Raw genomic sequence first — 14606 nt, 5'->3', positions numbered from 1 at the left:
CCTGAGGAGCACAGGGGTGCAGGCACTTGCCAGCTCAGGTCAGGAAGCAGAAGAGCTGCACCAGAGTGGCAGAGCCCTGGAGCCAGTAAGCTGTGCTGAGCTCCACTCCAGCTGGCTTGGACCCAGACAGCTCAAGTTTCTCTGTGTATTACTTCCCAGCTCTCCAGATTCTGGGGCCAGCACAAGCAGAGGCAGCCCAGATCTGTTTGCACACAGGATCTAAGTTGCTTTCCTGTTGCACAAAGCAGAGCAAAAGAAGTCGAAAGGGGTAGCAGCTGGAACTACACAGCTTTGTAGAGATGCCATAACAATGCATGCAATTGCAGGATTTGTAAATGAGGAGACACTTTTCAAACTTTTTGCACTTGTAAAAGGCTGCTAAGGGAAATTCAACTATCCTGCAACCTTTAAGAGCTGCAGCTGTGGAGTGCAAGCACAGAGCAGTAAGCAGTTTGCTTACCCACAGCTGCTTTCCTCATGCAGCAACTCTTTCTCACTACTGCAGGGTACACTTCTACCTGATAAAAAGAATTGGCAGCAAGCTAGAAAACAATCAAAAGGGCTTTTTTCTTCCCCTCCCCTGCCACCTACTGCCTGGAGAGATCTAGAGAAAGTAGGACTTCTATGAGGAAAAGAACCACAGCCTGAAGCTGCTGAACTAACTTCCGGTTAACACTGCATGAAAGCATTCAGGGAGCTCCTCACCCACTTCCTTCACAAGCCTAGAGGACAAGAAAACAAAAGTATATGACCCTGCCACAGATGAATGAGGTACATTTAATGTGCATGCCTTTTTGTGCACAATCTGGTCAACCCAAAGGGCAGTCATTCTTCTACTGAATCGCGCTGCAAAATGATTTCTATCTCACTATCGTGCTTTCTGAACAGTTGCCTAAATATGCTCCTTGCAGGAATTCAGTTTGCTTTCATTTCAGATTGCAAATAAAAAGAGAAACGTAAGCAGTAAGAATAACACAAATTTAAGTATGTGCTTTTATTTTATACTTTCATGGCACATTTTCATTTGTAAACATCAAATTACCAGTCCTCTTCTTCATATGTTGAAAATAACCACCAGACATTTGAGAGAATTACCTGAGATTAAAAAAAAAAAAAAAAAAAAGAGAGAGAAAAAGATCTGGCATCTTTTACATTACTCACATACAGTACCATTTTAGGAAGACTTACAAAAGGGAATGTTTTCCAAAATAGGACAGTTTTCTTTTGACTATAAAGATATAGAAAATACATCAAAACTCCTTGGAATGATCAGCCTTATTAAGAGTATGTGGCAAATCAAACAATTGTTTGATTGATCAAACTGTTTCAAGCAATTCCATTAACACAGAGCTGAAACACTGCCTCAGTCCTGAAGCAGCATGATATCCACGTTGTCATGAACACCTTGTAAAAGCAGCTCTCCTTGGTAAGTGACGATCTTCCGTCGTTTTGCCGCCTTAAGCGTTCCCACCAGGGCTTCAAAGAGGTTGGCACACTTCTCATCAGAAAACAGCACACCAAATTTCACACTCACTTGTCCATCAGCATCTAAATAAAAGACATCATGTAGATTTCCTTCAAGTTAGGAGGTTCCTGGGGAGATAAGGTGGCACAGAGAACACTGAAAGCAAACCCCACTGTGCTTCCCAGTTTATTTGGGATCATATTATGATAAATGCTGATGATAAACACCAGGCAGAACTTCTGCCTAATCTAACTTTGCCTTTCCTTCCAGAGACTTGTATCAAGGACCATATATCTGCTCTGTTTACTTTTAATGATGACTTTCTGAAACCTATGACAAGCACAGGCTTTGGAGGAAATTAGTTTTAAATAATTAAAATCCTAGAATATCTCAAATTGAGGGAGACCCATAAGGATCAAGTCCAACACACTGTTCCTCCAACCTAAATCGAAACCATACATTAAAATACTTTCTTCACAATTTTTTCACTCATTAATCTTTGAGGGTCACATTGAAAAGGCCGCAATGTGAATTTTCACACAAAGTAAAAATTTAAAAATATATGTTAAAGTTATGTTACTCCTAAAAACCAGATGCAGTCATAAAAATGCAAGATGTACATATGCATTTAGGTTTTGAAAAACAAGTGGAACTGAACAAATGGCACCAGAACTGACATATAGGAACAGGTAGCATATCCACAAACTGCATAAATATTTGTAAAGAAATAGGAGTTTCAGTGATGAAAAACAATCTTAAGAGAAAATGGTACCGTCTAAACAAATTTAAGGAAGTTTAGAACTACACATATAACTCCTGGATTAGTTTTAGGCATACAGACCAATTTCTTCCAAATAACAAGAGGATGAACAGAAAGGAAATGCATGAATTCTGAAGTAAAGAAGTTACCAAGGAAGGAGGTGGAAGGAGAAGGTGCAGCTTTCTTCTGTGGTGACTGTAGCGAATATTGAAAGCCTAAAGAAAAGGTGACTCCTGCAGCTGACTCAGGATTCAGGGAGCAGGATTTCAGGCCTAAGTCCTCTCTGCTGCAGGGGCTTAAATGTTTAACTTTATAACAGAACTACTTTAAAGGATGGAGCACAGGCAGTGCCTTACAGTCCAACATGAAGTCCATATGCAGGTTTTCACGTTACCTGCTCATTTGAATTTGCCAAGCTCTTAGTTTGATGTAACATGACTACACATGTGTGACACGCACACATGGTGACCTGTATGTACATACACACATCTATAATGTGACCACATCCACACAGAGACACTACAATACTTACTTTTGGTTCCCAGCCGCCGAATCTCCTCAACTAAGAGGCTAATTTCATGTTCCACATTCATTGTGGTCTAGAAGGAAAAAAAAAAAGACAAACTTATTAGGAATCCTGTAAATCCTTTGCACCATTCTGGTGTGTTCTCAGTTCTTTAGGAATGTCACAGCACTTCATAAATCCCAGTAGCTGGGAGATGCATGGCTACAGGATAATCTAGGATTTTAGTCTTGAACAGATAAAGAGCCTCTGCACCTCTGCATTTGAAGGGAAGAGAACACAAGTTACAATCTTGTTACATTCTAAACACAAATATAAGGAGCCACTCTGTTGTTCAAGAAACCGGGATTTCTGCGTAGTATGAAAGTGGAGTTAAAAAACAGACATCTGAATGCATCACAAACTCTTCCTAAGACAAAAAAGCTTCCCCTCCTTTCTTTTTTTATTGAGTTAAAATAGGCAAGAGTGACATAGATCCACTTCCTGACGCCTTATGATTCACCCAAGAGGCAAAAAAACCTTTGCAGCAGAGTCTCACTTTTAAATCCAAAATCCACATGCAAAAAAAAAAAAAAAAAGTTTCTTTTTAACATGCAAACCTGAGCAAGATTAATTGTCAGCATGGCTTCCAGGCAAAGCCCCAATCAAACCACAGCTTCATCCCCAGTGCACGGTACCAGCAGCACCGCAGCGGATATCAGCAGCAGACCGGCAGGTGACATTGAAATTGGGCGTGCTGCCGCGGGACCACCGCTGCAAAGGGCAGGGCAGCAAGGCTGCATAGCTGCAACTGCCCCAGGTGAACTCCACAGACTTCCGGATTTTGTTGGACTCCGCACTAAACAGATCAAGTCAGCAAGGAAAATATGACCCATCTCTTAGAAAGCTTACACTCCCATTACTTGTCAGACTGCCAGTTTTGGTATTGGTCATTACAACGGCACAACTGTCTTCTCTTTAAAAACGTTCTTCTCACTTTAAAGGCTCCTTTTTACACTCAGCTCCTTCTAAATTCACGTTGATATGTACATCATCAATATAAACAGCATTATTTAGAATTTAAAAAGTTACATTCTACATTATTAGGCAAGACTTTAGAGATCAGAGAAGCGTGGCTGAGCAAAGAGAAGGGACGCTCGGTATTTCAAAACTTAAATACTTGCTTTGTCCTGTAGATGCTCAACACACCAACTATCAGAAGTGCACGCCAGCTATTAGACTGATACCCCTGACGCCAATACACTGCTGCAAGGCAGTATATCGGTGGTATGGAAATTAAACTTCTCCTTATTTGGCAGAAGGGCGCCGAACCGCTGCGAGCACACGCGCACACACACACACACACACAAGCGCGCACACACACACACACACACAAGCACGCACACAGGCGCATCTGTCACCCACGGCGCCCCTGCCCCCTCGCAGGCACCGATGGCCCCTGGGCCGGACCGCGCTGGGAGGCAGAGCGCGGCTCGCTCCCCACAGCCCGGCGGGATCCGGCTCCCGCCGCCGCCTGCGCAGGGAGCACCGGGAAGCGGCCCCGCCCGGGCGAGCGGCACCGCACCCGCAGTCCGGGCAGCGCCTGTGCCCCTGGCGCGAAGGGAGGGAAGGACGGCTCCCTGGGCCGGATAGACGGACGGACTGACAGACGGCCGTCCCCGACCCGCTCCCGCCCGCCGGCACTCACCCGCTGCCGCTGCCGTGGCCGCTCGGAGCCGTGGGGCAGCGCCGGGCGGGGCCGGGGCTGGCGAGGGGCGGGCGGAGGTGGCTCTGCCCCCGCCGGGCCGCGCCGCCCCCCGCGCTGAGCTCCCACCGCCCCGGGGCGGCGCTCCCGGCCATCTTGGCTCTGGCCGTCGTGGGATGCCGTTGGAGCGGTGTGGTGCTGCCCTGCCCTGCTGGGACCCGCGTCGTGCCGTGCCAGGGTTAAATTCTTCCCGCGGCACGGGCGCTAGTGAGTTTGCTAGGCAAAACGCCTCCAAGGCCAGCCCTTCAGCAGGTGCCCCTCTTCCTTCTGGGCCAGCTTTCTATAACTTACAGTGTTGCTTCAGTCACTCTCCGTCACCGTCCTATGCCCCATCTCCGCTGGCTTCCCGGGGTGACATCATGCCACATTCCTTAGCCCCCCCCCCCCCCCCCCCATTTATTTTCTCCTAGAAAACTAGTTCTCCTGCCAAAGAAAATGAACGAGCTAAATTAACACCATTTACCGTCGATAAAGTTGTGTTGCTGTGTATCTGTGTTTCCATTCAGCACCCATATCCTCGCATCCTACGCTGCAGAAAGAATGCAACTTAATTTTTTCTGTCTTGTATCATGGCGTTCACTACTACTCTTGTCTCTCTTCCTCTTCTCCTCATGGAAGCGTTTACGTCCTCTCTCAAGGACTCAGGCATTTAAGCTGAGAGCTGCACCAACTCCTACAGAGCAATGAAGCTGCCGCCAAGCCCCCAATCAGATTCAAGGCTCGTACCAAGGCTCTCCCAAAAATTCTCACTGCCACAGCTGAAGGCATTGCCCTTGCCGGCTGTCTCTCCCACCTCCTCATCAGGCACGACTGCCCCTAAAGCAGACTCGATAAAAGAAACTATTTCCAGCCCTTGCAATTCACAGCTTTCATGCACTAGTTTCTGAAGGTGAGGCTCAGATTAGACTGTGAGCTGTGCCATGTGGCGCTGGTCCCTTATTACATTCTCCCATCCCAGGTGTGAGGAGGAATAAATAGGTGATGGCACCTCCAACCACTGCAGCAAGCTCTGCTAGGGCTCAAACCTGCAGCTAGATAATCTGATCTGCACAGTGGAAACGATGCCAAGAAGATCACATTTTATCACTCCAGGGATTGTAGTCCAAGCCCATTGCTTTTCCAAGAGATTTTTTGGATGGTGTTTTCATGAAAAGATTAACTTTTCCATTGAATAATCACTGTTGATCAGTTACAGAATCTCTGGTAGTTAAAAAAAAAAGAAAACCATGCTGCTTTCTGGTTTCGATATTTTCCGGAACAGATTAGATATTATGATGATTTTACATCAGTAAGGGGTGCTCTTTGCAAAAAACAAACCTTGATAGTTAGGAAAACAAGATTAAAAGGGATGCATTCCTAAGTTGCTAAGGAAATAAATGAAATTTAAATCTATCTGAATTGGATCAAAAGACATTGAAAATTCCCAGGAGAATGTAGTATCTCAAGAGCACTGATGCTCTGTGCATGTGATGCCATATGTGCATACTGCTTTTCTAAGGTCTTTGTTATATTGGCTGACAAAATGCTAAATGCTACAGTAAAAAAAGGTAGTTTTTTAAGGTAGATCTGAGATAAACCTTTTAAAATAGAATCTGATTGGTATGTTACCAAATATGTCGATAATTCCAGTTATTTAGCAGCATAGAATAAAAGTGCTTATTGTCTGGTTTTATTGTTAACAACATGCTTTCAGTTGCACATGATCTAGATTTCTTAATCATCTAAAAACCTCACTACATTTGCACAAATAATGTAGGCCTTTGCATGATGTGATTGTTATTATGGATAATTTGTTTGATCAAGTAATAGTTTGTGACTTTTCAGACTAAAGGTAATACTGATGATGAAATCTATGTTAAAAATTCTTTTCAGTTTTGACTCATAGACCCTAATTTATCAGAAGCATCAACTATATATCTGAGAAAGATGAGCAAAACTCTGTAATTCCTCATCTTATTTTCTTTTAACACATGTTTTTGAGTAACCCTAATATATTTTTTTTAATTCTGTCTTTTGAAAAGGAAGTGTTATACCCAAGTATTTGTCTCCAGGCATCACGAGATTATTTAAACACTTTTATTACTATTTCTTTCACAACCCTTCCTAGTCATGTAATGTTAAAATAGGTTAATAAGAAATCAAAACCATCTGTTACCATGACAATTAAGGTAACAGATACTGCCAAAGTACAAAAATTAGCTGGGCAACATCAGAACTCAGTGACTGATTATGTCTTACAGGGGCAGCAGCAGTGAGCAGGAAATATGATAATTATGGAGATGGTGATTTCCTATCATTCTGTTTCCACAAATTGGTGCTATTTTAAAAATGAAAGAAGTGCAAAATTGTCCTTTACAAGCTCACAGGACAGACATGGAAATATTGCTCATACATATTTCATATAACTGGTGAAGGTCATCATCAGACTCATAATTCATTATGCATTTTAGCTGTGTAAGAGTGCTCCCTAAAACTCAAGAAATTCTGCCTTGAAGCAGACCATTCTGATTTGACCTTCCTTGGCATCTCACTTCATTGTTGCTGTCCCCCCAGCTGCCCGTGAAGGCAGCCAAACAGAGGAATTATGCAAGATGTAAAAAACATGCTTGAGAACAACACAGTAGACATACTGCAGCTGATCAAACCATCAATTTAACTGGACATTTTGCCTCCAGCAGGGACCAAGAGAAGGCATTTGGAAAATAGTGCAATCAATGAAAACTATCGGTTTTTCTCCTGGCTCCTGGCACTTACTGGAGCAAGTAATTATTCTATCTTCTCCTTTCTCCAACACATTCCCTAATTTAATCTCGTATAAAATGAATGTGTCTCCATTTTGCTGATCCTTCTTGTTTCTCTTTATAATTTTTCAAACAGTTCTGCGTTAGTTTCTGGGACTGAAGTACCAGAACTGTCAGTATTACTCAGCATGTGTGTGTAGTATGTATGGATGTTTTCTGTTTTGTTCTCACTCCCAATAATAAAAATTCCCAACATTTTACTTGACTTTTTGAAAAGTCCTAAGCTCTATGCACAACAGTTTCAAAAGCTATTTTCAAAGTGGTAGTAATTAATTGTTCTGTTACAAGTAATTAGGATTACTCTCCCCCCAGTATACTACTTTGCATTTTTCAGTACTGTCAGGTATTTTACTGTGTAATTTAAAACAGGATCACACAAACTTAATCACCTCTTTCCCCATGTCTTCAATGACAGCTTTGAACAGCACAGAAGCGCACTAGTAATTAGTAACCTCTCTTGCCCATGACTATCAGTTACTACCAGCTTTACCTCTTGGTCTCCTTCTGCCTTTCAGCTCTTCATTGATTCCGAATGGAATCTGAATAGCTTCTCACTCCATGAGAAATCAGCTTTATAAAAGTACTTAATGTTTACAGTAAACACGTGGTAAACATTTGTTGTTACAGGTTTCTCCAGAGACAGGTGTGAACACCATTAGGGCCAAGCCTGAAAAATTTAGGCAAAAGTTACAATATCATTTGCTAGGCAATGGCCATTTATATTGTTTTCTTGCATGTATTAACTAGAGAGTCTCACTTTACTAGTATATGTTGATAACCCATGCTGTTCTTGTTTTGTATAATAATGTTCTTTTTAATTTTTGTTGTATTATGTGTCTTTATGCATAGGCAGGCATATGCATCACATGTGCACACACAGTATTTTTTGTTGAGATCCTCCCCAGCTACAAACTGTTAGGACTGACACCATGATTGCAGATTTCCCTGTTAGGTGAGATCATCTTAACAGCCTTCTTACATAATCCAGGTCTTACTTTCATCTTACAACACATTTTTTTTTGACATGCTGATTTGGTAGAGACATCAATTCCTGCTGCATGTGCCTGTGTCCCATCCCCTTGCTTTAACACCAGTAAATTGTACCTGTTCAAAGTGCCAGATTCTCCTTTCTGCCTCCAAAGGTGGATGGAAACTGTGGTGCTGTGATTCAAACAGGAGTGTGTGGATGCATCTCGTCTTAGCCCAGCCTTATCAGGTATCTGTGCCATCAACCTGCCCTGAGTCTCTTCTCACCATGGGTGTATTGCACAGGTGTGCTGTAGGGTTATGACTCAAAAGCCTCATCAGCCCAGGCTAAAACAGGTCTTAAAAGTCTTCATATGATTTAAAGATTTCAAGTGGTAGAAGATCTACTACAACCCTTGTTTCTGTGGACTTTGTAGCCCCACAGAAAATGTAAGATATCTGTTTCTAGAACATGACAGGGTCCTTGGGTACAATGAGAAATTTAAATTCAAGTCAATGCTATTATAGAAAGCTGAGGGGAATAAGTAATATTCAGAGAGTATGGATATTAGGGGCAGTCCGAAGAATGGCCGTATTTTTTGAGACAAGCCAATCAGTGAGGAAAACAGCTCTCCATAGCCAAAGCATCTTCATAGTTTTTGATCCAATCATTGTTTTCCTTGACACTCTCTCTGTCTTAAGTCAGCAGTTGTTTCAAGGGAGAAAATAATTTAACCAAAATGAAAAGCATAGTGATGCTCTGGAAAACTTTCCATGAATTTGCATGTAGAGACACATTAAAAAATATTAATTGTATGGGCTCTTAGCTTTATTTTTGCTATAATGACCAAAAAAGACCAAACCAAAAGAGAATGATAGAAAAAAACCCCAACACTCTCTTTTTTACTCTCTGTGAGTTGAAAAAGTAACTTAGCAAAACATAAATATTTCTTTTAATGTAAAAGCAAATATGCCAGACCAGCCTCAGAGCAAAAGAGACTACAAATATAAACACAGTGACTGCTGACAGTGTTGGTTCTTGAATGAGCACTTCAGTTGAGGTAGATGGAATGATTCACTTAAGCTCGCTGATGTCCAGGAGGGAGGAGTTATTTCAGGAATGGCTTCAGTGTGTCACAGCCTTCTTATTATTCACTAGGTGCCTCGAACAATACAAAGCTTCCTAAATTTAGCATGTAAACCTTTACTACAGTGGAATAGAAAATAGGAGTATTTAAAATCTTGAAGTAAATCACTGAAATTACTTGCTCCACCCCTAAGCCAAGAGTAAACCTCTGCATGAAATGACAGAAAGATGCTGTATCAATATAAGCTAAAAGACAGTCCCATAACATCAGTTATACAGCAAACCACGTGTCTGAGAGCAGTTACTTGAAAACTGTAAGGTTGAACCCAAAGCCTTTCTCAACAGGCACAAAGTCAAAATTAGTCGGGGGGTGATGTTTTTCTTTACAAATGGATGTGAAGTAAAGAGGATGTGCATGAATGTTTTGAGAAAGCAGTGCATCAAACAGTGTTTGGAGACAGTTTACAAAGTGAAAACAAGTATAAATAGCTGATTGTACGTACTGTGTTTTAGATTGTTCTTTGTTATAAGAGCTGAATATTTGAGAGAGAGCTACATGAAGACTAAATACTTTCTCATATTCCTGGTGTCAAAAAAATCTGGCAAGGAAACAGCAGCACATCTCCTGATCTCCAGACAGCATGGGAACAGCTGAATCATTCAGACCCTCTGTCCTCTTGTTTGGTATGCATCATGAAAAAAAATCACCTCCCTTTCTCCTTTCCCTCTACATATATATATACACATACTGATATTTTGGGGAGTTTTTCAGAAAACCAAAAATACAGGCTTTCCATAAAAGATGTCAAATAATGGCAGCAGAGATGGCAGTTATATTAATATGGAATTACTATTCACATTCATATCAAATACAGTTGTAAATGTAATATCTTTATTTATTGGTTTCATATAAATTTCCTTCCTAAGGCTCAGGCATTTATCATGAGTCATGACAGAAGTATATCAAACCTTTTCCTGAAGGAAATCTTATTGAAATGGAACTGTGGATTTGCATTTGTCAGAATGCATTTACTTAGCATATGAAATTGTGTCATGGCAAAAGTCATCACAGTAGTTTCTTTTTAATTGGTGAAATGTCAAGACCTGCTGACCATGCAGTCATGGTTCACAGAAGTTTACAGCTGGCTAAAAACAGGGAAGAAAACTTTCTTTATTGCTGGATTCATGACAGTTAATGATCACTTAATTCAAGATTCCCGTTCATAAGCATTTTTAAGGATCAATTTTGTCTGTACTTTTGCTTATCTGCATTCCAGGTTCTTAGCTGAAAAACAGTGCTTATGGTGCAAATCACACCATTTGAATCTGATAACATTTGCAGTTGCACTGAATTTATATTATATTTTTAAGTCACATACAGTAACACTTTATTGTTTTCTGTATATGGGGAAGTGTATTTTTTTAGGGTAAGATCTGTATACAAACTGCCTTTTAGGAATTCTTTTCTGGCTTCAAGATACAATGCCAACACTGAAATCCAAATGAGGTTCAAATTCACGTGTCATCAAATTTTATTAATTCCACTGGCACTGCAGCCACAAGTCATTTGATCCTAAATAATTTGATTTCCTGCTGTGTGAAACTTCAAGAGGGACCAACGATCAGACTCCCAGCATAACTTCCCATGGAGCACTGGCCATGGTCTTGCATATTGTCCTAATAGCCCAGGAGGATTTCTGTGATGATGAAGAAGGTTAAGCTGTGTGTTGATTTCAGAGAGGAGATAAATGTCTACTAGGGAAGTACTATGAGAATATCAAATTAATTTGCACTTTTATCTATGCCACATGGTTTAATTACAAATGGGATGATTTTCTCCTGCATTTAACACCTAAGTTTTATGAATTTTTAATCTGCAAAGTGAATTGCAATTGTATATCCCAAGCTTCTGGGATAAGTCTTACCCTTTATTTTCTTTGAGGAAATTATGTCTAAGGATCTCTGACATGTAGCAGAAGCTTAGATTTAAAAATACAGTTAAGAAAAATATATGGCCACCCTTTTGTTTGGTTTATAGTTACCCTATGTGATTGTGTTACATGTACATGAGTAATATTTGCCTCTGAAGGTATTGTGATGTCATATTTTGAAGCCAATATTATTTGTTCTCTGTCACACAAATAACGCAGGTGGATCCCACCTCCTTTATGTTTACTGAAAGAAGCACAAAAGCTGTCTTGCACACAGGTAAGCGTTTTCTCTGTGGCCAGTTACAGAAACTTCTCAATGCACTTCCCCTGAATCCAAGCCTTAAGTAAGTTTACACCAAGTTGTTCTTACAGTTTCCTGCCTCTGTTTTTCAAAATGCGTCATTCAAAAAAGCAAGGGTTTGCCACTTTGAGTGCATCATCACTGTGCAGTGTTTTAGGAACCAGCATTTTACTCCACTGTAAACAGTTAATCTCCATTTCGACTTTCATGTTATCTTGTAAAACAATATTAGATGACATAAAAGTAGGCTTCTGTTGATCTGTGAATTTGGAAGAAATGATGAGGGTGGGGAGGAGGCTGATGATTCCAGAATTTGTATATCTATTGCTGCTCTAAAATCCAGAAATAACTGTAATTATGGTGCTAACAGGAAACAGAAATTGGGGGGTAGGTTTTTTTTTTCTTCAAACAATCAATTGTATCACAGAACAAGCAAAGTAAGTCAGTGTTAACTAATAATTAGTTAACAGTGTTAACAAAAACAAAGACTCAGTATTAACTGTTTGCATATAGCAAATAGTCATCAATAAAGACTTGGTATGTTGGTTAACTGGTTACTACAGATCAAAATGTTTCCATCACAGAGGCAAGCAGAAGGCTTGAGACTAGTATCTCACACCAGAAGAAATGAAGGCGTTGTTTTGTTTACTCACTTTCTGAGGAATACATGTCCTTTATTTCATTACTGGGAAATAGAGCTTGTGTGTGTTCCCAAGTTAAAACTGACTGCACAGGCTATTTTTCTCACAGGTCAGATGTGAGGAAACAGAACCATTTCACTTCCTTCATAATCTCTATATAAAGAGAAGAGGAAAAGGGGACCAGACCTATTGTTCTTAGAGTTTCCTGCATCCTATTCCACTATGCCTCATTCAAAAAAGCAATGGTTTGCCACTTTGAGTGCATAATTTTGATTTAGTGTATTTGGATATCTAATTATATATATATATATATATATATATATATATATATATATATATATATGGCTTTTCCAGTACATTGACAATGTCAGAAAAGCCCTTATTGAAAAAAAGGTTGTATGTAAAGATAGCTTCTGAGACTGTGGGAGGGGGTTCCATGTAAAGTATTGTAGCCCTGCATTAAAAGTGTTCTCTTTCTTTCAAATTAAAAAGACCAAAATACACAATTAAATAATCTGACCATAAATTTCAATAAACTATTTTTGGGTTTCCTTTTCTCAGCAGTTTTTCCTAAGTCTTCAGTCAATTGAGGCGTTAGAGTACTATGATCAAATATAAACAAAATAAAGGTTTTGAGTTATAGAATCATAGAAGCATTTAGATTGAAAAATACCTCTAAATTCATCAAGTCCATCATTACAAAACACATTTGGTGCACTCTTGGCCACCCTGGTCCCAGGCTTTTTACCAGGGCTGCAACAACTCTTATTGAAATGGACTGGGGAGTGGAACAAGAAATTTCTGTTCTCACTCTGTAGATGAGCTTTAGATAGAGATGTGGGGAAGCAAGCATGAGCCCACTGTGTGCTGCTGACAAGCCCAGCTTTGCTCTCCAGGGCTATTCCTCCTGTCTCTATCCTTCACAATGTATTGCAGGGATCATGCCTGAGGCTTGCCCTCACTGTCTCTCAGACATTTGTAAGACACCTATAAAAAGAAGCACTACCCAGACATTTCCCATGAAGAAACCTCCTAGTAAGTACATCAGTCCATGGGTCAGGGGAGGACAAGGAGGCTGAGATAGTCTGCAACCTTTTGGTTCCTGTTCAGGCTAAGAGATCTAGCCTGGCACCTTAGCCAGGTAGCTACAGGTTCTTGCAAAGAATCAGCATTGCCTTTTATCACAACTAGTTTTTGATCTACTGGGGAGTACAGAAGAGATAAGAATTCAAGACACAGCCCTTCAGTCAGAGAGGTGACTATACATTCTAATAGCTTCCTGATTTAATTATTTTCTATAAGAGTATCAAAACTGCTCCTAGCCTAAAAGAAAAGGCACATGGGAAGAGTAATGATGCGAAGTGCTGCTTTTCTTCACCTTTTATTTCATATTCCAGTATAAGAGAGATATGTGCTTCATGCACTCAAGAGTATTCTCTCTCCTCTGTCAAAGACACAAATTCTGGAAAATTACTTTGGTGGAAAGCACACACAAGTTGACAGTTCAATGAAAAAATGTGTCAATAGCAAAAGATGCAATAATCTCTCTGTGTTTATGCACATATACCCATTCCATCCTGCCAGTCTGTAACACACTCATTTTATGATTAATTTAAGGAACTGTAAAATCTGAACTTTTTTTTTTTTTTCCTAAAGGAACAGGGAGAAATAAAGTACTTGGCAATGATTCCACTTAGAAAGTTGTAGCTCTACGTAGGCTTAGGCCAAATTGTACCAAATATAGCCCCACTAAAATGACTGGAACAGAACATGATGTTTCAAAAATAAAGAGATTGCATTTATTTAGAACACTTGAATGCGTGTTAATTAAGTGTATTTCCACTCTGCTCAAATCATGGGTTTAGTTCAAATAACTTTTATTGATTTTGCATTACAGTACTGTCATTAGCATTTGCTAACTGAGTCAAGTTTCAATGGTAATAGCTTTTCTTCAGGAATTATTTATACACTGACAGGAAAACTATATCCTTCTTCTCTGACATCTTGAGAGTCTCAATGCAAATAGAAGAAGTTTCAGTTCTGTCTATATTTTCCGTATCTTGCTGTCAAATTCAAAAATGGGGTCTGTGAATGGTTTCTGTGTAGTACAATGAAAATGCTACTGTATTTTGAAATCAAGTTCTGCTGTCAAGTATAGCAAGGTAAGTACAAATTATGCTCCTCAATGTGATGGAATTATCCTAGATTTTATAAGAATACACGTGAGCTGGGGATCTGTAGGTGAGGTCAATGATCAAAGGAGATGGGAATTTGGCTGGGGGTCTGGGTCAGCTGCTGGAAGGGCCAGGGCCAACCTTGTTCCAAGAGAGCTGCCTTCATCCCAGGCTCTGCTGCAGGGCCTGACCAGAGCTGCAGTCCCTCTGCAT

The 14606-nt window shown here is 40.4% G+C and overlaps 1 protein-coding gene across 3 annotated transcripts; it reads right to left on the bottom strand.

Annotated features, from left to right (window-relative positions):
• Positions 1 to 979: 979 nt before the first annotated feature.
• ABRACL (ABRA C-terminal like) lies at positions 980 to 4517 on the bottom strand. Of its 3 annotated transcripts, none has more exons than XM_059841842.1 (3): positions 4436 to 4517; positions 2758 to 2824; positions 980 to 1548 (listed from the first exon to the last, which is right to left on the bottom strand). In XM_059841842.1, exons 2-3 carry the CDS (start codon positions 2816 to 2818, stop codon positions 1364 to 1366), a joined length of 246 nt encoding a protein of 81 aa, XP_059697825.1. In that variant the 5' UTR covers positions 2819 to 2824; positions 4436 to 4517; the 3' UTR covers positions 980 to 1363. The 3 variants fall into 3 exon arrangements, with proteins under 3 accessions (XP_059697825.1, XP_059697827.1, XP_059697824.1); XM_059841844.1 differs by lacking the exon at positions 4436 to 4517 and adding an exon at positions 3912 to 4080; XM_059841841.1 differs by lacking the exon at positions 4436 to 4517 and adding an exon at positions 3348 to 3860.
• Between the last annotated feature and the right edge of the window lie 10089 nt (positions 4518 to 14606).

The sequence above is a fragment of the Haemorhous mexicanus genome, chromosome 3 (assembly GCF_027477595.1).
Source record: "Haemorhous mexicanus isolate bHaeMex1 chromosome 3, bHaeMex1.pri, whole genome shotgun sequence".
NCBI classification, from domain to species: Eukaryota; Metazoa; Chordata; class Aves; order Passeriformes; family Fringillidae; genus Haemorhous; species Haemorhous mexicanus.
Note: the sequence above shows the minus strand (reverse complement) of the source record. Positions and strands in the feature narration are given on the sequence as shown.

Bases quoted from the DNA above. Each gene is read 5' to 3' on its own strand.
- ABRACL (XM_059841841.1), bottom strand. From the start codon at position 3,371: ATGCTGACAATTAATCTTGCTCAG. The intron at 2,825-3,347 runs GTTTGCATGTTA...TTTTCCTTCTAG, and splicing joins TGACAATTAATCTTGCTCAG to ACCACAATGAATGTGGAACA. The intron at 1,549-2,757 runs GTAAGTATTGTA...TCTTTTATTTAG, and splicing joins TCGGCGGCTGGGAACCAAAA to ATGCTGATGGACAAGTGAGT.